The sequence below is a fragment of the Pipistrellus hanaki genome (genome assembly GCF_964339955.1).
Source record: "Pipistrellus hanaki genome assembly, chromosome: 3".
Taxonomy (NCBI): Eukaryota; Metazoa; Chordata; class Mammalia; order Chiroptera; family Vespertilionidae; genus Pipistrellus; species Pipistrellus hanaki.
Genome location: NC_140505.1, coordinates 75,875,336 through 75,902,548, shown reverse-complemented (window position 1 = coordinate 75,902,548; position 27,213 = coordinate 75,875,336). Strand labels below are relative to the sequence as shown.

General features: G+C 36.8%; 1 protein-coding gene across 3 annotated transcripts; it reads right to left on the bottom strand.

Annotated features, from left to right (window-relative positions):
- Positions 1–15,362: 15,362 nt before the first annotated feature.
- LACC1 (laccase domain containing 1) lies at positions 15,363–27,212 on the bottom strand. Of its 3 annotated transcripts, none has more exons than XM_084876563.1 (7): positions 27,107–27,212; positions 25,038–25,661; positions 24,227–24,405; positions 23,147–23,312; positions 19,481–19,706; positions 18,068–18,228; positions 15,363–17,442 (listed from the first exon to the last, which is right to left on the bottom strand). In XM_084876563.1, the coding sequence occupies exons 2-6, from the start codon at positions 25,594–25,596 to the stop codon at positions 18,069–18,071; spliced, it is 1,290 nt and encodes a 429-aa protein (XP_084732689.1). In that variant the 5' UTR covers positions 25,597–25,661; positions 27,107–27,212; the 3' UTR covers positions 15,363–17,442; position 18,068. The 3 variants fall into 3 exon arrangements, with proteins under 3 accessions (XP_084732689.1, XP_084732690.1, XP_084732688.1); XM_084876564.1 differs by having other exon boundaries at positions 27,103–27,156; XM_084876562.1 differs by lacking the exon at positions 27,107–27,212 and adding an exon at positions 26,554–26,693.
- Position 27,213: the final 1 nt, after the last annotated feature.

Genomic DNA, 27,213 nt, shown 5'->3' with positions numbered 1-27,213 from the left:
CCAACCAAGAAGCAGCTACTTAAATATTTTTTTGTTGAATGAATTAACTAATGAGTTGAATGCATGCATCAATGATTCAATATAGCAAAGCTCTGTGGTAAAAGTGTTCTGATCTGAAGGTCAAGAAAGTAGTTGCTGGGGCCCAAGGCCAGCTGCCCAGGATACGCCACAATGGATGTTACCTGAGAAGCAGCAAGAGCACTGAGAGCTCTCTCACTCTCCTCTGTTCCACTAAAAGCAAGAAATAAATCTCCGTGCTAGATGCCCTCCTCACTCCCAAAGGACCTAGAGTCAACCTTATCACAAGAGATAAAATTCAGGTTAAAAAAATAATTAAAAAAACCCACATGTATACACCATATGCAGTGGCTTGGTGACTGAGCATCAACCTATGAACCAGTAGCTCATGGTTCGATTCCCAGTGTTGTGGGCTTGATCCCCAAGGGGCATGTGTAGAAGGCAGCTGATCAATGATTCTCTCTCATCATTGATGTTTCTATCTCTCTTTCTCTCTCCCTTCCTTTCTGAAATCAATAAAAAATATATTTTAAAAAAGAAAAATAAAAAAAGCAGGTGTAAACTTTATAACACCTTTACTAATTTACTACCCAAGCCCAAACTTTGTTTAGATCCCTCTCTTATGAGCACTGACTTTTTTTTTCTCACACATTTTTTTGTTTGTCTAAACACTATTTAAAAAAAAAAAAATAGATGCCTAGTTTGATCAATTCTTCGAGCCTCAATTTATGATTAAGCATCATATTGTGATTGTGCACATATTAACTTGTCTTTTACCTGTTAATCTAGTCCTATGTTAGTTTCATTATTCTATAACTAGTTCAGCCAAAGAACTAAAGAAGTGTGGAGTGAGGGAATTCTCTCCTACTCCCGACAGGAGGCATCTAGTTCCACACTATTAACTGTGCGGCAACCCTAAGAAAGTCACCAGATCTCTGTGTCTCTGTATTGATGTATGTAGAATCTCTAAGTGCGTGACCCTAAGGGTTATGTCCAGCCCTAACATTATTGTCTGTGGCTTCTTTTCATTTGTCCAGAAAAAAAAGGAAAAGAGAGAGACAGTCAAGCTTGGTTATATGTAAAAAACACTTAAAGTTATAAAACTGTGATTTTTTAAAATATATATAAAAACATGATTTTTCTGGAAAATTATTAGCTAGGATCAAAACTCCTTGGAAAGTCACAGCATAAGAAGGTTTATCAGAGGTGACATGCAAACTTTTGGCAGTTGAACTTGAACTCATAGCTGCAGGAATCTTTCTGATTCTAGATTCCCTTCTGACTATGTCTTCATCTCTCCTCCTCAGGTACATATTTCTAATAATGACTTTCTAGATGCCATTCCTCCTGGTTGGACCCAATCCCAGGATCCCCTACAGTATACTTGACCTCAAATATTCATGGGTGGAAAGTAAAAAATGAACAAATATTACTAAGAAATTTTTAGGCTAATGTAAGGCTTAATATAAGGAATTATGATAGTATATGGTTGTCTTTGTCAGCTAAAATGCGTGATATGCCACATTTTATAAAAAAATGTACTCCTAGCACAAAGTTTTGCATGCAATAGACATTCAGTATGTTTTAATATTTATGTTTATAATGAAGAGTTAAAAAGCATGAGCCAATTCTAGAAGTGAGGCAGGAATTATACAAGATGATTGTGGAAGACATGCGGTGCTAGAAAAAAAGGAGGAATGAAAATAAGACAAAAAGCAACCCATAATGATAGAGTTATGTCTAAAGGACACAAGAGCCCAACTGAGAAAGTTCCAAATGGCCAATCTGAGCAAGAAAATGAAATATTATTAGATTATAATCCAAAGTATAAAATAAATGCCCATGAATCTATACTACTATAAAGTATCACATAAATAATAAATGGAAGACAGTAAACAAGTTACCTGTGCAGAAATATTTCAAGTAATTTCTGTACATACTCTGCCTTCTGGAGGTGGAGCAAAGTTAATTGGTGGCTGTGCAGGCATCACCCAGGAGGAAAGCATGGAAGGGGAGGAAAGAGCAGTGTCACAGCGGAGAAACCTGGCAAATGCTGCTTTAGCCAGATGGCCAACAGCGCTAAATCATACTGACAGTACTTACCCTTGCTATGACTTTGTTTCTGTGGTCTTCCTCCCCAAATCCATAATTCAAGTCTAATCATTAGAAAGACATCCGAGAAATCCCACTTGAGGGACATTTTACCAAATACCTGACTAATACTCCTCAAAGCTGCTAAAGTCACGGAAAATTAGGAAAGTCTGAGAAACCATCACAAGCAAAAGGAGACACAGTGACTAAATGTAAAGTGGTATCCTAGAAGGGGTCCTGGAAGAGAAAAAGAATATTAGATGGAAACATAGGGAATCTGAATAAAGCGTGGACTTTAGTTCATTGTAATGTAATAATATTGGCTTATTAACAGTGACAAATGTACCAAATTAGCATAAGATGTTAGTAATAGGGAAAACTGGGTATGGAATATTTTCAATTCTCTATAAAACTATAAGCTATTCTAAAATAAAGAATTTAAAAAAAAAGAGCATAAGCCAATCTTCCCATTACACTCAGCACCATGTGGAGATTCAAGAAAATGTCAAAATATCATTAAGTACTTTTTGAAAAATTAAATAAAAGGATATATGAAAGCTACAGGAATTTTTTTCAATCAAGGAAGGAGAAAGGTAAAAGATGTTTTTGCAGTTATACTTTTTCACTTGAAAAATATATTTCTTATGAAATAAAATATAGGAAAAATATAGAAAAAGCCAAAAGAAGAAATATAAGCAAGCTTTCATAATTTCATCATCCAACACAGCTATTATTTTCAATTTTTAAAATATGTATATATTTCTGTGGGTTTTCTTATGTTGTAATCATATGTAATACACAATTTCATTTCTTGGAAGTTTTTCCCTCTCTTAACTGAAGATAAATCTTACATAGAGCTAGTTTATTGGTTGTATTCTGCATTTTGGACAGAATTAAAGTGAAAAGAACTATATGACTTCCCAAGATTATGTGAATATCCAAGACCTACTCTGTTCTCCAGGACATAGGACCAAACCAGAGGGGATGCATATGGTATCGCACAAGAGCTTAATGGTATGGCTCTTGATTTTACTGTGGAGGAGTGAAATCAAGAAACAAAATGAAAAAAAAAAAAAAAAAAAAAAAGGATAGTTCATTGTAAGGCAAGAACCACTGAAATAAGAGATAGGGCACTAAGAGTATTGGAGTTGGGAAATAGTTTAGGGAAATTTAAAAAGGGCATATGTTTAAGAAGCAGGATATGAACAACTATAAAAAGGCAAGGAATGAGAAGACCAGAAGGGATAACTATTTTGCAAATGTGTGAACATGTTGAGAGAAGAGTTTGGCTGAGTTAAGTTTAGGAAGTATTAATATTATCAAGATCTCCTTAGTTACTGCTAGGTAGCAGCTTGAATTCAGATGATACTGTTTCTTCAGATTTGATACAATGGCTATTTCCTGATGCAAAAAGGAGCTTGACATCTTGGATTCAACTAGATTGATAAACTAGGAACAGTGAACATTCTTGAGTATGTATTGCCACCCAGTGGACAAATGTGTATGCTGCACAAAGCATTTGCAATAGAAAAGACAAAGGAAGATAGCAAAGCTTTGTTTATGGTCAGTAAAAATCAGTTATCATGTGATCCAAACCTGAATCACACCACTTATTTAAATTGCCAGAGTAGATTTTTATACACATTTTCAAAATACTATCAGAGGCCTTCAGCAATGAGAGAAAAATGTTATGATTATGACTACTACCACATTAGAGACTAAAGTCTCATTAATGCTAATAAAACTTATGTCCATGAATTTCCAATAAGACAAGTTGGAGATACTTAGAGTAGGAAGAGGGTTGTCAAAGCAGAGTTTAGAGATTCAAATCTTGACTTCCTGAGGTGCTAAAAATCTTCTGGTATTTTGCAGCCAAGTCTATATATTGTGTTTCCTAAAAGTAATAATAGAATTCATGCAATTTGAATGACATTGAAAATCCAAGGAAAACTAATCTGGAGCTTTATTTTTTGCTATGTTTATACGGTATTCATTTCAAGAGGTTTATCCCATTCCCCTTTGAATACCTCCAGAGAGGGAACCCAGTCAAGTGCTTCTCCTTTGTTGGGTCTGGGATTTATTGAATTAACCCTACTTATAAGCTAGTAAGTTGGCCTATCACTGTTTCATGAATGTTGGCAGAAGACAGAGATGCCTGAGTCAGAGACAAAAGATGTCATTATTTACAGTTAGCAAGCAGGATGACCATCATATTTCAGTTAGTTTCTCTTACACCCCAAGTCCCATGGAGGAGCCGAAGAGGGCCCACGTGTATCTTGTGCATACAATAGGTTTGTGTCTTAGGTTAAGAGTACTAAACTTGAGGAATACACTGATTTTTTTAATAAGTGGAAAGAAAATCCACCTTTTTTCCAAGGTGGAATCAATATATCCCTCAATGGTTGCTTGCTGCAAACCCAACACTGATAAATGGCCTCAACAAAGAGAAATTAGGGCCTTGATGAACTACTTCAGGTCCATGGCGGAGTGCCTTTCCCAGCATTCATGCTAATCCGAAATCAGCTTTCCTATAATTTTCATAATAAGTTCTAATATTTTTCTATCCCTTCAGAATGCTGTACTTCAAACATCTGCAGTGTGCCACAGCAGGTGCCACTGAAAGATCTTTTCTCCAAGCTAATTACTTTCTAATGCCTTCCACCTTAACTTCCATGGAAGGAATGATATGAAAAAGAGACTAAGTAACCCAGTATGGTCTAATAACGTCAGGACAGAATAAAAACATTACTTTGCTTACTCTAGAACTATACCTCTATATGGTTACTTAAGATCCCATGAGCTTTTTTGAGCAATTAATTCCAACTGAAAAACAAAAAACAAAAAACAAAGCAAACAAAAAACTTGACTCTTACATCAAACTGCTATTAAGTCATACACTTAAATTCTACTGTTATTCTTATATAGTTTCATATTAAAGGAATCACCACCCAGAGTCCATTTAACATAACAGAAAATGTAAGAGTAAGCTCCTTCTTTTAATAATTGTTATTTAGCAGTTCTAGCAGAAAAGTGTAATTCCTTATTGTCTCCTATTTTGTGAATTATGGATCTCCTCTATAAAAATTGTTCTCTGTGTTAAAATATATGGCATAGACTCTCATGCTCTTTGTTTTAATAAGAATTCAATAGTCAGAGATTTTTGCTTTCTTCCCTTTCCTCCTCACACTACACATGTACAAAAACAGGGAGCTGACAATGTTTATCTTCTGCTTTAACAAAGAAAACTGGCATGTGTACGTACAAATAGAAATGTTACTTTAAATATTACTACCAGGGAAATAAGCTTAAACTTTTTTGAAATTTGACTAAATTTCAAACATACAGAAAAGTAAACAAAGTAGTACATTAAGCCCTCCAGATAACCATCATTCAGATTCAACAATTATCAAGGTTTTGCCACATTTGCATCATCTGTCCCTTTTATTATTATTATTTTATTTTTATTATTGAAGGATTTGGTAGCAACTCAGAGATACACATTAGTTAAGTCCTATCTAATCCAATATAGATAACAAGTGTAGTTGCAGATATTTTTTTCCATAACTGTTTTGTCATCAACATATAAAAATTAACAATAATGTTGTGGTACTATTTACTACCTAGCCATATTCAAATTTCCACAGTTGTCTAACAAACATGTTGCTGTAGTTGTTTTCTTCTCATGGCAATCCAAACCAGGTCCACCCATTGCATGGAATTATAATGTCTTCTAAATTTCTTTTAAACAGAATGCTCCCACCTTTTTTAAAAATCAGCCAGTTGGAGAAAAATATTTATTTCAATTTATTTCTTATAAATTGATAGCTCTATATTTAGATTAGATTTAGACTCAATATTTGTGTGAGGAATATTCCAAGGTGTTTCTGTGCTTCCTATCCAGCACATTGGGAAGCAACAATGTCTGGTTTCCTCATTATGATTAAATCATATTCAGGAAATATCTGTCGACTCTTACTGAGGTTTTCTTTTTTAAAAAATTTATCTTTATTATTGCAAGTATTACAGATGTCCCATTGACCCCCTTCACCCCCCTCTTGCCTCCTCCCCAGGCCTTCACTGCACTATTGTCTGTGTCCATGAGTTATGTATGTATATATGCATATAAGTTCTTTGGATAATTTCTTCTTTCCTTCCTTCTTTTCTTCCTTCCTTTCTTTCTTCCTTCCTTCCTTCCTTCCTTCCTTCTTTCCTTTCTTCCTTCTTTCCTTCCTCCTTTTCTTCCTCTATCACTCCCCCCTTTTGTCAAGAACATATTTTGAATTTGGTCAAGCTTTTTAAATATCTGTGGAGGTAATCACATGATTTTTCTTCTTATAATTATTGGTATGATGAATTTATAAATTATATAAGTGGATTTTCTAATATTGAATTCTGAAATTTCCCAAAGAAATCCCACTATTTTATATTGTATTGGAATGGAACCTGGGACCTTTCAGTTCCCAGGCCGATGCTCTATCCACTGAGCCAAACCGGTTTCGGCTTATATTGTATTTCTTAAATGTTTTTTATTCAACTTAATATTTACTTTATTTTACTTTTGTTTTTTATTGAACTCAATGAGGTGTCACTGATTAATAAAATGATGTAGGTTTCAGGTGTACAATTCTATAATACATCATCTGTATATTGTATTGTGTGTTCACCACCCCGAGTCAAGTCTCCTTTAATCTCCATTTATCCCCCCTCCACCCTCTTCTACTCCCGCCACCTTTCCTTCTGCTGATCACCATACAATAGTCTGTCTCCATGAGACTTTGATTTTGGGTGTTTTTTTTTAGGGGGGGAACTTAATATCTTCAAATTTTTCACCCAGCCCCCAAACCTCCTCCCCTCTGACAGCTGTTAGTCTGTTCTTTGTATCTATAAGTCTGTTTTCATTTTGTTTGTTAACTTTGTTCATTGGATTCCACATAAGTAAAATCATATATTTTTACATTGATATTCATAAGTGAGATTGACCTGTAATTTTCTTTCTTAAATAATCTTTATTATATTTTAGTATTAATACTATAGGCCCAGTGCACAGATTTGTGCACCGATGGGGTCACTTGGCCTGGCTGTGGGAATCGGGTCAAAATCAGCCTGGTGCATGGACTTGTCCAAGGTGTGTTCAGTCTGTCTCATCCAGTCCTGATCAGTATCAATAGGCACTGGGAAGGGACTGCAGGACTGCTCCAGTGTCGGTCACCCAGTTCTGATGGGCTGTACACCAGCAGCAAGCTAACCTACCAATTGGAGTCTCTGCCTCCTGCTGGTCAGCTTGCGGCATAGCTACTGGTTGAACTGTCAAAAATTGTTTAGGTTTTCATATATATATATATATATATATATATATATATATATATATATATATATATAGAGAGAGAGAGAGAGAGAGAGAGAGAGAGAGAGAGAGAGAGAGACCCAGTGCACAAAATTCGTGTTGGGGGGTGGGCAGTGGTGGTGTCCCTCAGCCCAGCCTAAACTCTCTCCAATCTGGGACCCCTTGAAGGATGTTCAACTGTCCGTTTAGGCCCAATCTCAGTGAGATTGGGCCTAAACTGGCAGTCGACATCCCTCTCACAATCTGGGACTGCTGGCTCCTAACTACTCACCTACCTGTCTGCCTGATTGCCTCTAACTGCTTCTGCCTGCCAGCCTGATAGCCCCCTAACTGCTCCTCTACTGGCCTGATTGACACCTAACTGCACCCCTGCTGACCTGATGGCCCCCAACTGCCTTCCCTGCTGGCCCAATCACCTGCAACTGCCCTCCCCTGCCAGCCAGTTGCTCCTAACTGCCTTTCCCTGCCAGCCTGATGGCCTCCAACTGCCCTCCCCTGCTAGCCATCTTGTGGCAGCCATCTTGTGATAACATGAGGATGGCCACCTTGTGGCAGCCATCTTGTGATGGCGTGAGGGTGTCGCACGAGGGCCACCTAGGCTTTTATTACTATAGATGATTGTTTTGTAAAAAGAATTTGAAAGTTTTGTTTTTTTATACTCTGGAACAAATTAAGTAGCATATGGTATGTCTTATTAAAAAGTTTGGTAGAATTCCTTGGTGAAATCAATCAAGACTGAAGGAATTATTGAAGTAGAGGAGTAGCCAAGAGAAGAATTGACAGCTTTTCGGGGTTTTTCAGGGTAGTTGCATGGAATTATACAAAGTAGTATAATTCTCTCTCACACTCTTTTTTTTTTTTTTCTGTTTCAAAGATTATTTTTCCTATCATTTTGTATTTTGTAAACTTGTACTTTCTTTAATTTGGTTAACTGATAGCTTGCTTATTTTTGTTAATTTCTTTAACCAGCTCATTTTTTAAAATGCTTTTTTTTCTCTTTGTAGCTCATGAATATCTGCCTTTATTTTTATCAATTTCTACTGCTTACTTTTAGTTAACTTTCTGTGTGTGTGTGTTCTATTGGGTTGTAAATTTAATTCATTTTTTATTTTTCTCGGTAAAGGTATTTAATACTTTTAATAGAAAACGTAAATAAGCAATATATGTTCTCTGTAACATTTCAGCCGTATCCCATGGATTTTAATTTTTATCATTATTTTCTAGACATTCTGTTTTGGTTTTGTAACCCTTTTACTTTTAGCAACTCTTTAAGCATCGTTTTTCATCTTGCTTAGGTCATGCTCTTGTTGGTGATTTGGCCACTTACACCTTTATTCTTGGATTTTGAGGGATTTCATGTCATCAACTTTTGTTAAAGATGCTATCAAACTTTTTGTTGGTTTGTTTTTCTATCTTGTTCTGTTTTGTTTTCAGTAAGAGATTTAAAGTGATTATTCAAAACTGCTACATGATCACAAATCTACAATATTTTCCAACAAATTATTCAGTAAGATAATCAGAGTTGCAGATATTTTAAAAAGAGATTAAAGGCTATTGTCACAGAGCATTCTAAGAAGTCCTGAACTTTGACTGCCTGTATGAGTTGTTAGAAATAACTTTTACAAGCATAGTTTGTTTTGTTGTTTTGCAACTAGAGAAGAAACTTTTCCCATCATGTGATTTATTTTCTTTCCTTCACCAGCACTTTGAATAGCCTACAGTTTCAGGCCAGGCACAGGAATCCTTTTAGCACTGAGAAAAGCAGGCCTGAGAAGCTCAAAACTTACAATTTGAAAAGTCTAGAATAAGCATTTCAGCAAATGAAATCTGGGGCATATACTATTCCAACTATATCTCCAACCAAGCCCACAGCTTTTATAAGGAAAAATGTAGTCATGGTGAAAGAGATTCATACTGTGACTCTCAAATAGTAAGATTTACAATTTATCATTTAGTATTATTATCAAAGCCAGGTTTTCATCATGTACTTTATTTTTTAAAAATCTTTATTGTTGAAAGCATTACATATGTCCTCCTTTTCCCCCCATTGACCCCTTCTAATCTTCCCCTGCCCCAGGTCTTCACCACACTATTGTCTGTGTCCACACGTTATGCATATATGCAAGTTCCTTGGTCAATCCCTTCTCACCCACTGACCTTCCCTCTGAGACAGTCTGCTCCATGCTTTGATGTTTCTGGATCTATTTTGTTCATTAGTTTATTTTGAATATTATGCTAAGTGAAATAAGCAAGTCAGAGAGACAAGTATCAAATGATTTCACTCATATGTGGAATTTAATCTCATCATGTACTTTATAAATAGACTAGAGGCCTGGTGCTCGAAATCCATGCACAAGTAGGGTCCCTAAGCCTGGCCAACAATCAGGGCTGATCAGAGTCTTTTGGCTGCCGGCCATGGGGCTTTCCTTCATTCCACGCTGCCCCCTGGTGGTCAGTGCACTTCATAGTAAGTGAGCAAACTACCATTCTCCTGGTCGAACTTCCGAGGGGACACTTTGCATTATAACTATTGATCTTTGGGGGGTTATAAATTTAAAACTACATAAGTCAATCCTATCTAATCTAATAAAAGAGTAATATGCAGATTGACAATCACTACAACACACAAGATGTCTGCCTCCATGTGGTCAAAGATCCTGCCCCCATGTGGTCACAAGATGGCCACCACAAGATGGCCAGCAGGGGAGTGCAGTTGGGAGAAACCAGTCCTGCAAGGGAGGGCAGTTGTCAGTGATCAGGCCAGCTGGGGAGGGCAGTTGGGAGGGGCCAGGCCTGCAAAGGAGGGACCTAGGCCTACAGGGGAGAGCAATTGGGGGAGGGGAGGAAGGGGTACCAGGCCTGCAGAGGAGGGCAGTTAGGGATGACCAAGTCATCAAAGGAGGGAAGTTAGGGTGACCAGGCCTGCAGGGAAGGGCAGTTGGGAGGGACCTAGGCTTACAGGGGAAAGCCATTGGGGGGGACCAGGCCTGCAGGGAGGGCAGTTAGGGGCAAACAGGCTGACAGGGGAGCAGTGGGCATGAATCAGGCTGACAGGGGAGTTGCTAGGGGGGGATCAGGCTGGCAGGCAGAAGCAGTTAGGGGCAATCAGGAAGGTTGGCAGCCAGAAGTCCTGGATTGTGAGAGGGATGTCCGACTACCCATTTAGACCTGATCCCACTGGGTTTGGGGTAAATGGGCAGTCAGATATCCTTCGAGGGGTCCCAGATTGGAGACATACACCCTCCATACCTGTGCACGAATTTCGTGCACTGGACCTTTAGTTATATGAATAAAAACAGGGCAAAGAAAAGATAAAGCAGATATAGATTCCGTCTACATAGGTCTCTTTTATTTCTTCTAGAGTAGGTTGGGAAATCTGAGATTTGATTTCCCATAAACTTATAACAGAACATTAGATTTTTTTGCCTATTGTGAAGTCTTTGTTGAATGGCTAAAGTTAAAAACAGTAGCCCGATAATCGAGAACCAACCACAGAAAGCAGAATTTGCCCCCTTTTGTAGTTCTCTAAATAAGGACTGTCTGCTTCATGATGTATTAAATAGTAATCATTTTTCTACCAGTCTAAAGCAGACCATTTAAGAAGTCTTACTAAACTTGACCTGTGGTTCCCAAGTTCAGGGGTTGCATGCACTGGGATCTGTGCCTAACTCGCCCATTTAAAGAAAGGATGCTGGCTAGTGGTTGGAGCTGCCTGGAATAACAGAGAGGGCTCTGCTGCATATCTAGAATTTGAAGGGGTAAAACAAAACAGCCAACTTCCCTGTAGGCTAATGCACCATAGCTAGACTAGTGCTCTTTAGAAACCTCTGTCCAGGGGAATAGAGAGTGGCTGTATAGACTGTACCATCAAAGCAGGAGCTAACCCCTCAACCGGAGAGCACTTAGTCTGCATGTGTATATGTGAAGGGGGTAATTTGAAGTAGTCTTTCCCTAACCTAATTCATCTCTTACCCTTCTTTATCAAAACTCTGGCAGTAGCAGGTGAAAACGTTGAGCAAGATAGGGGGCATAGAGAACATATCAAGCCTTATTCCTCAATACTTGTCTGGTCCAAGCTGGGGAGAGAAGGCACTTTAAATTTAGATCAGATGGAACTTGTTAACATTCTAAAATGTGTCACAAGTTAGAAAACAGAAAATCTAATTATGGGTAAAGTAACATGGCCAACCACCTTAAAAACTGGCAAAACACACACACATACACACACACACACACACACACACACACACACCCCAAAAATGGTTTATCATCTTTATTCTGCCAGACTCTGTATTAGATTCTTTCCCTTCCTCCCTCTCTTTTTTTCCTTCTATAGATATTAATGATTACATTGTATTAACCTTGCTAGAGACTACTAATATGAAGGTAAGACATGGTCCTTCCTCTGATTGAGCTCGTATTTACTAGTAGGTAGTAAACAAAAATTTAATACTCAGTGCACTAAGGACTATAAAAAATAGTGCACAGGTTGCTAGCAAGACAAACCAAGAGGCTGTTCTGAAGAGGTGACCACTGATCCAAGCCTTAAAGGATGGTTATTAAGTTATTCAAGGGAAGTGAGATTGAGAATTGTTGTGCATCCAGACCAGATTTAAGTATGAAACCAGGAGGCAAGAGTAAACATCGTTGTGGAAGATCATGACAAGATCTGCTGTGGGACCAATGACACAGAAAAAAAGTATTTGTTCATGTTTTCAGATACAGCAAAACTTATGTGGTAGAATGTAGAGCTTTGCATTAACATGGCTCCTCACCCTGCCTAATGGAAAAGCTACTGAGATTCCTTATATGGTCTGACATACTACTCACTGTGCATATACTACATTTATGTCACTTTGGTTATATCTCCATGAGAACTTAAGGGACACTAGTGGTGTATTCATTCACTCAGATGTATATATTGTCCTTGATACTGGTTATTTGCTAATTTAGTAGAAAGTAGCCTTGCATCAGATTTGAGTTCTAATCAGTCTTTGAATGTACACCCACTTCTGTGATCTGACCTAGCTTAATGGCACATTCTAGGAAATAAAAAAAAAAGTACAGAATGGCTGGACTATATGGTATCGTGTGAGGAGTGGTGGAACTTGAAGAGGTAAGCAGGGTGAGATCATGACAACAGTTTTAAACTTTAGTAAGGTCTTTAGGAAAGCTAAAACACCATAAAATAATTTTGAGGTATGTGGTATGACCAGATTTGTATTTTGGATTCAATGAAGAAGGACTATCAGAAGCTGCTCCAGTGAGGTAGGTGAGAGGTGAGGATCTGAATGTTTGTGGGAGTTGAGATAGAGACACAGGGACAGATAGTAGTGAAGGAAGGGAGAAAAGGGAGGCATTTAGAAACACTCTAGGGTTCCTGGAGGGGCCACTGCATGCATAATTTCATTCTCTGAGATAGTATACCAGAGAACAGGTTTTGGAGAGAAATGAGTTGAGTTTGGAGAAGGTTGTATTTGAGAGGCTCACAGGACATATCTGAATATAACCTCATATAACCAAGTCTGAATACATATTTAAAGGTTGAGCCGAAACCGGTTTGGCTCAATGGATAGAGCGTCGGCTTGGGGACTGACGGGTCCCAGGTTCGATTCCGGTCAAAGGCATGTACCTTGGTTGCGGGCACATCTCCAGTAGGGGGTGTGCAAGAGGCAGCTGACCGATGACTCTCTCTCGTCGATGTTTCTAACTCGCTATCTCTCTCCCTTCCTCTCTGTACAAAATCAATAAAATATATTTTAAATAAATAAATAAATAAATAAATAAATAAATAAATAAATAAAGGTTGAAAACTTAAAAGAATTAAGTTATCTAGTGCATACAAAGTATCAGTTATGAAAACGAGGATGATAGGGAAGTAAATAAGAAAATATAACTCTAAATACATGCTTAAGGAAACTAAAAGAACATGGAAGTACTGGTAAGATGTAAAATAAAGCAATTTGTGATGCAAAACTAAAAATTAAGGAAAATAAGGATATTAAAAAATCAAAACCCAATTGTCATCAGGAATGAATGTATTTTCTACAAATGCTTCCCATGAAATGAGCATATTCTTTTGCTGTTGTTAGAAAGCCATGTGGTATTTTGAACTAATACCACAGAGTTTGCTGGAAATTGTAATTGTTTAATAGAATACAGTAACTGGACACCCCAGCCTGAGGATTAAATAAAACAAAAAAGCCTTTGCCAGATACAGAGAATACAGTTACCTCATGCATTTGGCATAGACACACAGGGAATGCGTGTTTTCTTCCTCTACAAAGAAAATACATCTAAGGAGAATGTAAAGAGTTCATCTCCACACAGTTGACATGTGATCATCGTGAGTCCAGACTAAATGTATTAGGAAAAAAGTCCTGGCAGACTTCCTTTCTTTTCATTAAGCAATGACTTAGCACAAAAAATGGCATTGCTTACAACATTTCCACAGTCTTTGAAATCACATGTTTAGAAACATGACTTACAGTGGAAATATATGATCTAGGCCAGAGTTATAACTATATACAGTAGGCATGTGGACCACATTTCCCATTTTTACTGCACAATAGAGAAAAATCTATATTCCTATTGCATCTAATGTTTGTATGAATTTATATCAGCTAGAGCAAGAGACTATATATATTGTAGATCATACATGGCAGATACTTATTTCTTGTTTAACATTTAGCACACACATACAAACACACAGATAACTGAGCAGTGTTTTCTTTAAAGTGGTGGATTTTCATAGGTTGGTGGCATTTTCAGAATTCACATAAAAAGTAAAATGGATATACTATAGTATAAGTACAATGGACAATCTAGTGAAAACAAATACCAAATCCCACTTTGAGATATAAAATGATGTAATTCAGATGCCACTGTCATCTAATCTTCCAGCTTCTGAATCCATGGGTATTATTTATGTTTTTGTCATGTAATACAGAGTAACTTTCTTTGCACACCCCCCCCCGCCCCCAAATTTATGGAAAAGCAGTTACTGGAGATTCTGTAAGAAGTGAAATATGGGGGGGGGGGGGGGGAGGGGTTCCTAAATGCTTTTATTTACTTGAACTATAATATATTACATCTAAATTAAGAGCAAAGCATTAACATTAAATGCCCTCCTTTTTTCCTGTATTAGTAAATTAACTTTATATATATATATATAAAAAGAGCATAGCTACTTGTAGAAATACTACTTCTAGTAGAAGATCTTTTTTTTTAATTTTTTACAAAGCAAAGAAGTGTAGCATAGTCACTATGGTACTCTTCATAATCTAAAATTGCTATTAAGTAACTTTTAGTTTGGTAATTAGTACCTCCAAAACTCATATCATGAACTCTTGTTTGATTTCTAAAATTAATTTCTCTTCTTAATAAAACTACAACTGATATGTCCTATGCAAAGTTAAGTGCTTAGATTGAAAACAAAATAAAACTTATTAAAAATCATCACTGTGGCCCTGGCCCCTGTGGCTCAATTTGTCAGAGTATCGTTCTGTATACCAAAAGGTCATAGGGTCAATTCCTGATCAGGGCACATACCCAGGTTTCAGGTTCCATTCCCAGTTGGGATGCAATAGATCGAGTTTCTCTCTCACATTGATGTTTCTCTCTCCATCTCCTTTCTTTTCTCTCTAAAATTAATAAAAAAAATATCCTTGGGTGAGGATTTTAAAAAATAAAACAATTTTTAAAAAATATATCATTGTGGTTTTAGACTAGATGTCCCAGAAACTTATATACAAATGCTTAAGGGTGATAAAGATCCTATAGAGGCAGTATGATTACTTAGAACCTAGTCATTTTGTTTCTGAGTTACTGAATCCATACTTTTCACTGAATAAAACCGAAGAAGACAACTTTTCACTACGGTATATGTTTTGGTACAGATAATCCCAAATCATAGATAATCAAAAAAATTTTATTTGGGTTTTGAATATTTTCATACATAAAGTTAAATATTCTGTAAATTTGTAAACTTCAAACAAAGTAATGCTCAGTGAAAAATTAGAAAGTTATCAACCTTTCTCAATGTAATGCTAAGGATATTAAAACACTCCCTTACATTTTATGCCTACTCCTTGCCCAGAAATGAACTCTAAACTCTTTGACATGGCATTTGAGATCCTAAATAATCTTCCTAACCTGTTTTTTTCAGTAATTTCTGTCCACATCCTTCTCTTTCTAGAACATGTTGTAAACTTCCAGTTTCATGTCCTAGTTCATGGTGTTCCCTTAATCTGTTATGGTTGTTTTTATTCGTCAAAAGCCTGTACATTTTTCAAGCCCATGTAATCTGTCATTTTCTCTGCAACATCTTCTTTATCTTGCCTTCAAGTAGTTTTAATCCTTCCTTCTTCTGTACTTTTCCTACTATTAAAATTAAATTTAAGTATTAGAAAGTTTTTACTCCTCCACAGTATTATACTCAAAAGGAAAAAGTCTTACTTATTTTGATTTCACCCCAAGCTTCACACAAAGACTGAGTGAGGATATCCAATAAATACTGAACAGACATAGTATTGATTTATATAACAAACAGAGAAACAAACTTTAAAAATAATCCTTACCTATATAAAATGTATAACCACATCCCACTGATTATTTTGTCAGTTATTGTTAGAATAAAAAAAAAAATCATTGGACTTTAGATAAGAATGAATGTTTACCCTAAACATGAATTTTCCATTGTAATCCTTTTGGTGCTAAGTAAATCAAACAACTAAATTTCTCTCTTGCAGCCAGGCAGAAAATAGTTATCTAAAAATCCAGTCAAGTATCTGTAAAAATAAATAAAAATTAAATATGAGATCCTTACTAATACTACTAGAATATCAAAGTAAGTATCATTTAGTTTATTAAACTCTTTTGTATGTTAAAGGGTTAAAGACATTTTGAAGACTAAAGAGATTAATTCAATTAAATGTAACTTTAAGGAAAAATAGATCTATGCTAAAGGGTCAGTGTTAAATCACGGTCATGAAATATTTTTTTATAACTTTTAAAAATCTAATAATTGATAATATGTTGAAATTGCATTCAATATTGCTCTATGACTGTAGATCAAGTGTCAGCAAACTATAAACCTGGCTCCTAACCTATTTTTTTGTAAATTAAGTTTTACTAAAACACAACCATACTCATTTGTTTCTGTATTATTCCTGTCTGCCTTTATTCTGCAAAGTTGAATAGTTCAGACAGAGATTGTGTGTTTTGCAAAGCCTAAAATATTTACTTCTGGCCCTTTAGAGATAATTGGCCAACTCCTATTGTAGATAATCAGTTAGTAAAAATCTGGTTGAAAACCAAGCTAGTTTGTATATGTGAGAATGTATTATTCTAGACTTTAGAATACTTATGCAAATTTTCCTTCTCAAAACCAAAAAAAAAAAAAAAATTAAAAAAGGTACAAGGGAGCTCCAGTGGTACAATTGGTTAGCGCTCAGTACTTATAAAAAAAGGTACAAGGATGTTATGACCCAGCATGCCCTCTTTTGGGTATTTACCTGAAAAATTTGAAAATACTTATATGTAAAGATATATGTACACCTGTGTTCACTGCAGCACCATTCTCAATAGCCAAGACATGGAAATAACCTAAGTGTCCTTCAAACAATGATTAGATAAAGAAGGTATGATCAATATACACAGCCATAAAAAATATGAAATATTTCCATTTGCAACAATATGGAAGAATCTTAAGAGTATAATGCTAAGTGAAATAAGTCAGATGGAAAAAGGTAAGAACCATATGATTTCAGTGATATGTGAAATATAAAACAAAAAGTATCAAGCAGCCCTTGTTGGTTTGGCTCAGTGGATGGAGCGTCCGCCTGTGGACTGAAGGGTTCCTGGTTCGATTCTGATCAGGGACACATTTCTGGATTGCAGACTCTGTCTCCATAGGGGGCATGCAGAAGGCAGCTAATCAACAATTCCCAGTCATCATTGTTTTATCTGTTTCTTTCTCTCCTTGCTCTCTGAAATCAATAAAAAAAACACACACATATATTTTTTTAAAGTAACAAGCAAACAGATGAACTCATAGACACACCCAACAGTATGGTGGTTATTAAAGGAGAAGGGAGTGGGGGGAGGATGAAGAGGGTAAAGAGTGTCAAATACATGGTGACAGAAGATCAGACTTTGGGTGATGAGCACACAATGGAATATACATTCCATGTTTTATAAAGGTAACATATAATGTTATTAACCAATATTGCCCCCAAATTTATTTTTTTAAAGGGATGTCATGATTAGAAATGTACAGATGTCAACTAGATAGGAGAGATAAAGGGCATACATACAAAATATTTTTTAAAGAATCAATTATTTTATTTCAATATCTTTAACATATGCCTAGTTGATTATTTTTCACTAACTAGGAAAAGTAGTGGCTGTTCTTTATATTTGAGTATACCACTGAAAAGTATCTTTTCTACCACTGCTGTTTTACTAAAAAGAAGAAACTTAATTCTTCCTATAAGAATAAAGGCTTAAAGGTAAATATAATTATTTTTTAAAATGAGAAGAGAAAAAGAAGAGGAAGGAGAGAGAGTAGAGGGAGAGGAGAAGGGGGGAGAGAGGAAAAAGAAGGTACTGTACCTCATTCTCTAATTGATATGAAGCCAATCTGTGTACCAAAATTAAGGCCATCGCGGATATGGGAGAAGAACTTCTCAGGATGGCAGGATGTACAGAGGTTGAGATCTTGCATTAGGTCCTGGATGTTCTGTGGTAGAATTCCTCCTTGTTCTAGAAGAATCCTTAGGATGAAGATTTTTCAAAAGATAGCAAGTTCATTTTACCAAAAGCCAAAGCAATATGAAATAAGTACGGTTATTGGTATAAAAGAATTCTGGGAAGGATATGCTTGGAACAATGCAAACTATTATTCAGTTACAGAACATGGACTAGTCAGGAAAGGGTAGATTTTATCACCATTTGTCACCTACATTCATATATAAACTTTAGAATCTTTCTTATTGTACTGCAATTATAATCTGGGTACAGAATTTTGTAATAAAAATCAAGTTCTTATTTTAGAAGAAACTTTAAAGTTATCTGGGTAGCCCTGACCCTGAGCATCGGCCTGAGAACTGAAGGGTCCCAGGTTCAATTCCAGTGGAGGGCATGTACCTTGGTTGTGGGCACATACCCAGCAGGGGGTGTGGAGGAGGCAGCTGATGGATGTTTCTAACTCTCTCCCTCTCTCTTCCTTTCTGTAAAAAAACCAATAAAATATATATTTTTTAAAAGTTACCAGGTTATTTATAGACAAGATTCCTTTGATTCAGATAGAGCATGCTTTTAAGTCATTTGATCCTATATTCTTTCTCCTATTGCCAATTTTTTCACAGAGAATTTGCTTCTCCATAAAACTTTATGATATAAAATGTGACTATCAATTAGTGATAGTTATTCTGCAAGTAACATTTAAGAGCATATTTCAATCCTCTCTGCTAATGTGCTAAATGAGACAGAACCTAGGCAAGGTTTAGCTGAGTAAAATAAAAACATGATTCAAATCAGACATCAATTTTCCTTTGTAGAAAAGACAATAATGTTAACAGCTATTAATAGCAAAACATCATAAATTCAAAAATGTTAAGGGGCCATAAAAAACTTGAAAGTGACTATGTGTTTATAATATCTAATATTTTTGCTGAGAAGTATATTCCTCTAGTAAGAGAATACAAAGAATTTTAAAATATCAGTTTCCTGATAGTTAATTATATTTAGGAGAATTTAGCTAAGGGATAACTATGAAGTAAAACACATTCCAACTTTTCTCTATGAACTTTAACCTCCCTTTTAAATCAAAGAGATACTAGCCAGGAAAATGTCTGTTATTAAAACTTAGATGAGAACAGATTTCATATTTAAATTAGTTTTTTGTGTACATGTATTTGTCATCTATTTCAATATTTGCCAAATGAATTTTTCTTGGAATTAATAATTGTTCTCTAAATTAATTTTCATTGAAAACTTGCAGTTCTGAAAAGAAATCAAACATACCTGGTGGCTTTACGAATGTCAACATAGGGATTTGGTGAGTCAAATAGCCGCACACATTCAGGATCAATATTATGAAATGCACTTGCAGATTCCCTTGGAAGAGTAAAACAGCAAGGTCCTACTGAAGGTCCCAGTATGACAATAATATCTTCCAAACTACAACTATATTCTGCTGTCATAGCATTCACGGTAGCCATAGCAACACCTAGCAAAGTACCTTTCCAACCTGGTAAATAAGAAGAAAAAGAGATAAGGACAGTTAAAACATAACAAAATTTCACTTTAATTTTTTTTTAATCCTCATCTGAAGATATGTTATTTATTTATTTGAGAGAGAGGAAAAGAGAGGGAGAGAAAGAAACATCAACTGGCCTGACTGGGAATCAAACCCTAGACCGTTTGATAAGGGACAACGCTCCAATCAACTGAGCCACACCAGGCAGAGCAATTTTACTTTAATTTTTATCTAAGTTAAAGATAAGCACAGTTTCTGTTTTGTTTTTTTTCTAAAACCAGAAATAATAAATGAATCACAAAATTGAGCTAACTAATCACTTAACTAACTAAAATACTGGCTTTTAAATGAGGTATATTATTCATAGCCCCTGACACAGAAGATATTTAATGGGGTGTCCCTTCCACTTCCTTTTAAAAATGTCCTGTACTTTTAGTTTCCACTGGCATTATGCCTTCTTATTCTTCTCTCTTTCTCTTCCTCCCTCACTTTTCCCCCCTCATTTTTAAAAATTGTAAAAAATAAAATAAAATTTATAATTTTAACCAATTTAAAGAGACACTTAGTAGTGTTAAGCTTATTTACATTGTTGTGCAACAACTCTCCACAACTTTTTCATCTTCAAAAATTGAAACTCTATAGGATATACAAGTTTTAAACAATAAATATCCCTTCTCACCTTCCCTGGTCCCTGGCAACCACCATTCTACTTTCTGTTTCTGTGAATTTGACTACTCCAGATACCTCATGTAAGTGGAATCATACAATATTTTTCTTTTTGTGACTGGCTTATTTCACTTAGCATAATGTCCTCAAGATTCATTTATGTTGTAGCATGCATCAGAATTTCCTTTTTTTTTTTTTTTTTTTAATATGTCATTATTAATTTCAGAGAGAGGAAGGGAGAGAGAGAGAAGGATAGAAACATCAATGATGAGAGAGAAGCATTGATCGGCTGCCTCCTACACACCCTCTCCTGGGGATTGAGCCAGCAACCTGGGCATGTGCCCTGATGGGGTGTGTGGGGAGGGGAGGTGAGGGATGGAGCCTCAAACTCCTGGTTCATGTGTCTATGCTCAACCATTCAGCACAACAGCCGGGCTGGATTTCCTTCTTTTTTAAGGCTGGATAATATTCCATTTTATGTATATAGCACACATTGCTTATGTATTAATCCATCAACGGACACCTGAGTTGCTTCAACATCTTAGCTATAATGAATAATGCTATTATTACCAAGGGAGTGCAGATACCTTATTGAGAACCTTGTTTTCAATTACTTTGGATACATACTCATAGGTAGAATTGCTGGATAATAGGGTAATTCTATTTAAAAAATTAAAAAAAAAAACCACAATGCCATTTTCCACAGCATTGCACCATTTTACATTCTCACCAGTAGTGCATTAGGGTTCCAATTTATGTACATTCTCATCAACACTAGTTATTTTCCTTTTAAAAAATATTAGCAACCCTAATAGGTATGAGGTGATATCTCATTATAGTTCTGATTTGCATTTTCCTAATTATTTGTGATGCTGAGCATCTTTTCGCATGCTGTTAGTCATTTGTATATTGTCTTTGGAGAAATGCATATTCAAATACTTTGCCTATATTTTAAATAGGTTATTTGTTTTCTGTTGTTGTGGAGTTGTAGGAGTTCTTTATATATTCTGTATATTAATCACTTGTCAGATATATAAGTTGCAAATACTTTCTCCCAGTCCGTGAGCTATCTTTTCACTTTGTTGATCATGTCCTTTGATGCAGATAAATTTTAATTTTTATGAAATTGAATTTATTTTTAATTTTGTTGCTTGTGCTTTTATTGTCATATCTAAAAAACCATTGCCTAATCCAAGGTCATAAGAAATTATACTTGTTTTCTTCTTTGAGTATTATAGCTTTAGCTCTACATTTACTTCTTTGATTAATTTTTAGGTTAATTTTTATGTTATAAGATATAACCATCCATTTTTTCCATGTGAATATTCAGTTTTCCATCATCATTTGTTAAAGAGATTATCCTTTCCCCATTGTATAGTTTATATACCTGGTTAAAAATCAACTGACCATATATGAAATGGTCTATTTCTGAATTCTCTATTCTATTCTATTGATGTATATATCTTTCTTTATGCCATTCTGCTTTGATTACTGTAGCTTTATAATAAGTTTTGAAATTAAGAAGTATGAGACCTCTAACTTTGTTCTTTTTCAATAGTTTCATTTTGTCAGCTTTATCTTTGATATTTAAAAAATGTTTTAAAGCCTAAAAAGTAACAAGTAACATTCCCTTTTTATATCCAGGAAATAAGAATCAAATTTTAAATAACTTTAGCAATGCGTAATGGTCTAATTCTTTTACTTTAGCCACTTTCTTATTTAACGACAACCTAAAAAAGCAAAGTGGTCATAAATTTACAAATAGAAGGAAATCCAAAAGATCATCCCTCACTTCACATAGATATACAGCAACTGGATAACCTAAAACAGTATTTTAAAACACCTCCAGAAAATAAAATTCCATAACCTTAGCACAGAATCTAAAAATCTTTCTTTGTTCTTAGCATATTAAACTAAAGGCAACTTGCTAAATATTTCTCTTTTTTTTTAACCTACATACCTTTGCGCATGCTGCTGCATCTTTATGAACACCTCTCTGCAACCTGCCTCACCTTCCTAGTCCTCACTGTCTACACTTCAAGGCTTCTCAGGGACAGTGTCACACCCTGGGGAGTGTTTGAAAAGCATGAAGGCGTTTCTTCTTTTTCTTTCTTTCTTCTTTTTTTTTTTTTTAATTACAACTGGAAATTTCGAAAGCCAAACAAACTGTCTGCAATGTAAGATTATCTTGCCCAAAATGTTCCCAGCCCCTCTCCTGAGAAACACTGGCGCCCAGCCAAACTACAAATTCCTCAGGAATCAGCCTAGGTACCACTTTTGGGGGGAATTCTATTCTGATTAATATAAATTGATTTAGTTTCTGCTTTTATCTGCTTCTATAATAGGAGTATGCTGAACCTACCCTTATCTTTATATTTATCACCATGTAAAGTAATGAACTGTTTATGTATCTGTTAAACCTACCAGAAAAAAAAAAATTATAATTTATCCTGTGCTTCAAAAATGGTAAAATCCTAAATGCTTAATTAAATTTGCTTACCAGCTTTGACCGGTTTGGCTCAGTGGATAGAGCATCGGCCTGCAGACTCAAGGGTCCCAGGTTCGATTCCGGTCAAGGGCATGTATCTTGGTTGCGGGCACATCCCCAGTGGGGAGTGTGCGGGAGGACAGCTGATCCATGTTTCTGTCTTATGGATGTTTCTAACCCTCTATCCCTCTCCCTTCCGCTCTGTAAAAATCAATAAAATATATTTTTTAAATAAATAAATAAATAAATAAATAAATAAATAAATCACTTTGCTTACCAGAGTGAGCAACCCCACATGCTCTTTTGATAGGATCTGCAAAAACCATCGGTATACAGTCAGCACCAAGAGCTGCTATTGTGACTCCTCTCTGGTTTGTGGTGATTCCATCGTAAGATTCCGGCTCCTTCCTTCCCATAACCCAGACGGCATTGGCATGATCTGTCTAATACCAAAGATGTGCAATAAAAATGTTTTCAAAGTAGCATTTCTCAGACCATAAGCTTTTCTGGAAATATTCATTTTGTATAAAATTATATAACCAGTTTAAAATTATTAGCATTGATTAAATATATCACTTCTGTATATGGTAAAATACCAATTTATTATCATTTAACTTTAGGTATTATAATTTCTGCATATTTTATTCAAAGGAAAGCAGACTTTAACATGTTAAAGTTCAATACTGTCCTTCATGAATACCTCCTACTAGAGACAGTAAATCTCTACATGTAGTACTTTCCACAATGAACTAATTCATTGAAAGAAATTAATTACCATGTCAATGTTATTTTTACTTTTCCTAGATTCAATTAAATCTAGAATTTTGTAACAAACAAAGCACTATCTCATCAACTGTACCCTGGTGCTAACTTAGAAAATAATGGCCTTTCTCTTTCACAGTTCTGGAACCTTAATTCTAAATAAAAAACGGCAGTGATACTATATTCTCTGAGAGTTAACTGTACTTTTACATGTGAGGAGTTCCAGGTGAATGAATTTATATATACAAATATATGTGTGTGTGTATATATGTATGTGTGTATATGTGTGTGTGTATATGTGTATGTGTGTATATATACACATATATATACATATATATACACACGACATAGAATTGCCATCTATATGTGTGCATACATATATGACAATTCTATGTGTGAATACACACACACACACAAATAGAATTGATTTTTAGGCTATGGTATACGGATCAAAAAACATCAACTGTAAGAATTATCCTAACATTTTACATAAAATACCAGATGCAAAAACTAAGTAGCTTGTTTAAGATCCATTAATCATAAGCAGGATGAGTAATATTCTTCAGATCTTTCAAAATATGAAACATAATTTTACCTTTATTCTGTAAAATTTCTTCACATTAAATCCTGCAGCATTCCCCAACCTACGCAGATTTTCTTGAACAACTACCTGAGGATCTCTTCGCTTGGAACTACTGAAGAGATTGAATGAGCTGAGAGTTGGTATGTAAGATATCCCACCTGTTCTTGTAGTAAATCCGTGTATGAAAATATCTATTGAAGATAATGAAGATTAAAAGTATGTTATACAAAAGACTATAAAAAGCATTACAGACCCTATCTCTTGGTAAGACTTTCCCTGATCATTTCAGCCTGCTTTTGTTTATCTAGCATCTAATGTTTATAGCACTTTGTACCTCCGTATGTTTTTATTATACACTGCTTTGTGTTTGTTTTACCTTTCCTATGGATTTATTGCTCTTCAAAGGGTATCATCTGTCCCATTTGTCTTTGTTATTCCCAATAGTCTATAGCTCATAATAAATATCACTTAACCAAGAAGATTGACTGTTTTAAATTTCACTCTTTTGTAATGATGACAATGAGTAAAGATTTCAGAATTGCTAAATAGAAAATATCATTTAAAGGAAGCCTGGGGATTTGTCTTAAAGCTGAATTTGCATAAAGCAAAATTATTTATGTAGAAGGCTTTTAAGGGACTATCCCTTAATATCCCTAACTCTACCAGACCACCCATGACTTTCCCATGTTTCAACTGATGGTAATGAGCACATAAGCCCACACAGTCTACAAAAGAAAAAAGGAAAAAAAGACGCGAACAACTTCTAAAGAATGACTGTTTTTTCACATGCCTGGTGAAAAACAACAGATAGTGTGTAATATACCTGAGATCAAAGGAGATGTGATAATGGTTAATTCTCCTTTCAGTGCTGGCAGACTTCTCAAATATATTTCTATTTCATTCCGTACAGCTTCCAGTTCTTGAGTTGTGATCACGTTTACCTCAGTGGACTGTTTCAAAAGACCTCCCTTCAAAGTTACCTGTAAGTCTTCAAACTCAAAATTGTAAACTTGAGTGAAGAGTTGATCAATAAAAGCCTTCATTAATGTCTTCCGGTGCATGGGTACAATTACCTTAATGCTGCTCAGATTTTTTTCATCAATTTTTTGTTTAATGGCATACAAAGAGGCAGCCATACTGGGATTGCTAACAATCTCAAATTCTCTCAGGAGAGCTGATAATCCATTGGCTGTTTCTAATTCATAAGTATCAAGGTCACCGTTCCTTTCACAGCTGATGTCACTGCAGCACATTATGCAAAGGAACTTGGCCTTGGCAGCATGGTGGGATCTCACAGCATTCAATGTCTTCAGTAATGTCTGGTAGCTTTTCTGAGAGTTCCATGTCAAACCAAATAGATCAACCAACACTGCTTCTGACATTTCTTCAGTTATTGTACGAAGCTCTTCAAAGAAGACTTTTGTGCCCCCCCCAAAAAAAAAATCACCTGTAAAGAAATATTAGCATAAATAAGAATGCAAAATTAGATCAATCTTATAGTTACGACAGGAATATATGGCTAAAAATGTGACCAGAATTGTAACTCTAGACCCCTTCCAGAAAAGTCAGAAAATTGTCATAAGAGAATCATGACAATTAAAGCAAAGCTATTTCTTTTTATTTTTTTTTATTTTATTGATTTTTTACAGAGAGAAGGAGAGAGGGATAGAGAGCTAGAAACGTCGATGAGAGAGAAACATCCACTAGCAGCCTCTTGCACACCCCCTACCGGGGATGTGCCCGCAACCAATGTACATGCCTTGATGGGAATGGAACCAGGGACCTTTCAGTCCGCAGACCGACCCTCTACCACTGAGCCAAACTGGTTTCAGCGCAAAGCTATTTCTTAATTCATTTTCCAAAAGGATATGTACATCTTTCCAGGAAATCAACAGTTCCTCTGTTTTTGTTTTTATATAGTGAATTTTAAATAGGAATTTACCTGTTGACTTAGACAAAGTCCTGTTTTTTAGCTACATGGTATCAATTTAAGTAAGTGATATATCATTAATCCTGACATGACTGTCCTGTTAGGTCACATGCCTTCATAAGAAATACGAGGGCCTTGCGTTCAGCATGTGAAACGGAGCTGCACTTTAAAAACCGCGTTTTTACGAGATAAAAGCTGACATGACCATACATTTCTCTCCAGGATTTACACAATGCTCCAGGCATGGCAATGGCCACAAGGCGCCTGCGATCTGCAGGAGACGCGCTTCCCATCTGCAGCCTCCTTCTCCCCAGCGGGCGCGGACCTTCCACCGCAGCCCGCCTCCCACCAGCCCGTCTCCGGGGACCCCCTTCCCTGACCCCGGCCCCGGCTTCCTCTCGCTCCCTACCGTCCAGGACGCCCGCTCGGGTGCATCGCGCCGGTTTTGAAAATACTAAGAGCAGTGCAGGGTGACCGGGAAATTCCACAGAGCGCGTCTGTCACAGGCGGCTCCAGGCCGCCCCGTCTCCACCCGCCCGGACCCGCCCCGCCCCTCCCGGCGCCCCGCCCCGTGGGGGACTTCCAAGCGGACCACGCCCTCCAGGCCCCGCCCCTCCCCGCCCGGCGCCCCGCCCCTCCGGGGGGCTTCCAGGAGGACCACGCCCTCCTCGGGCCCCGCCCCTCCCGGCGCCCCGCCCCGCGGGAACTTCCAGGCGGACCACGCCCTCCGCGGGCCCCGCCCCCCGCCTCCAGCACTACACCTGGGCACGCAAAGCCCGCGGCCTGCGGTGAGGCTCGTCCCCACCCACCCCACCCCACCCCAACTCACCTCACCCCACCCCACCCCACCCCAACTCACCCCATCCCAAAACCCGCCCCCATCCCGAGCCCAGCCCACGGCACCCGGAAGCCGCGGGCGAGTCCCCTGAAGTCTCAGTCGGGCTCCGCGCCGCCTCACCCACCTCAGCGCGGGCCCTGCCGACCCCGCCGTCTGCTGACGGCCCGCCTGGCCCGCCTGGCCCGCCTGGCCCGCCTGCCTGAGCCCCGCGTCTGCGGACGGACTGCCGGG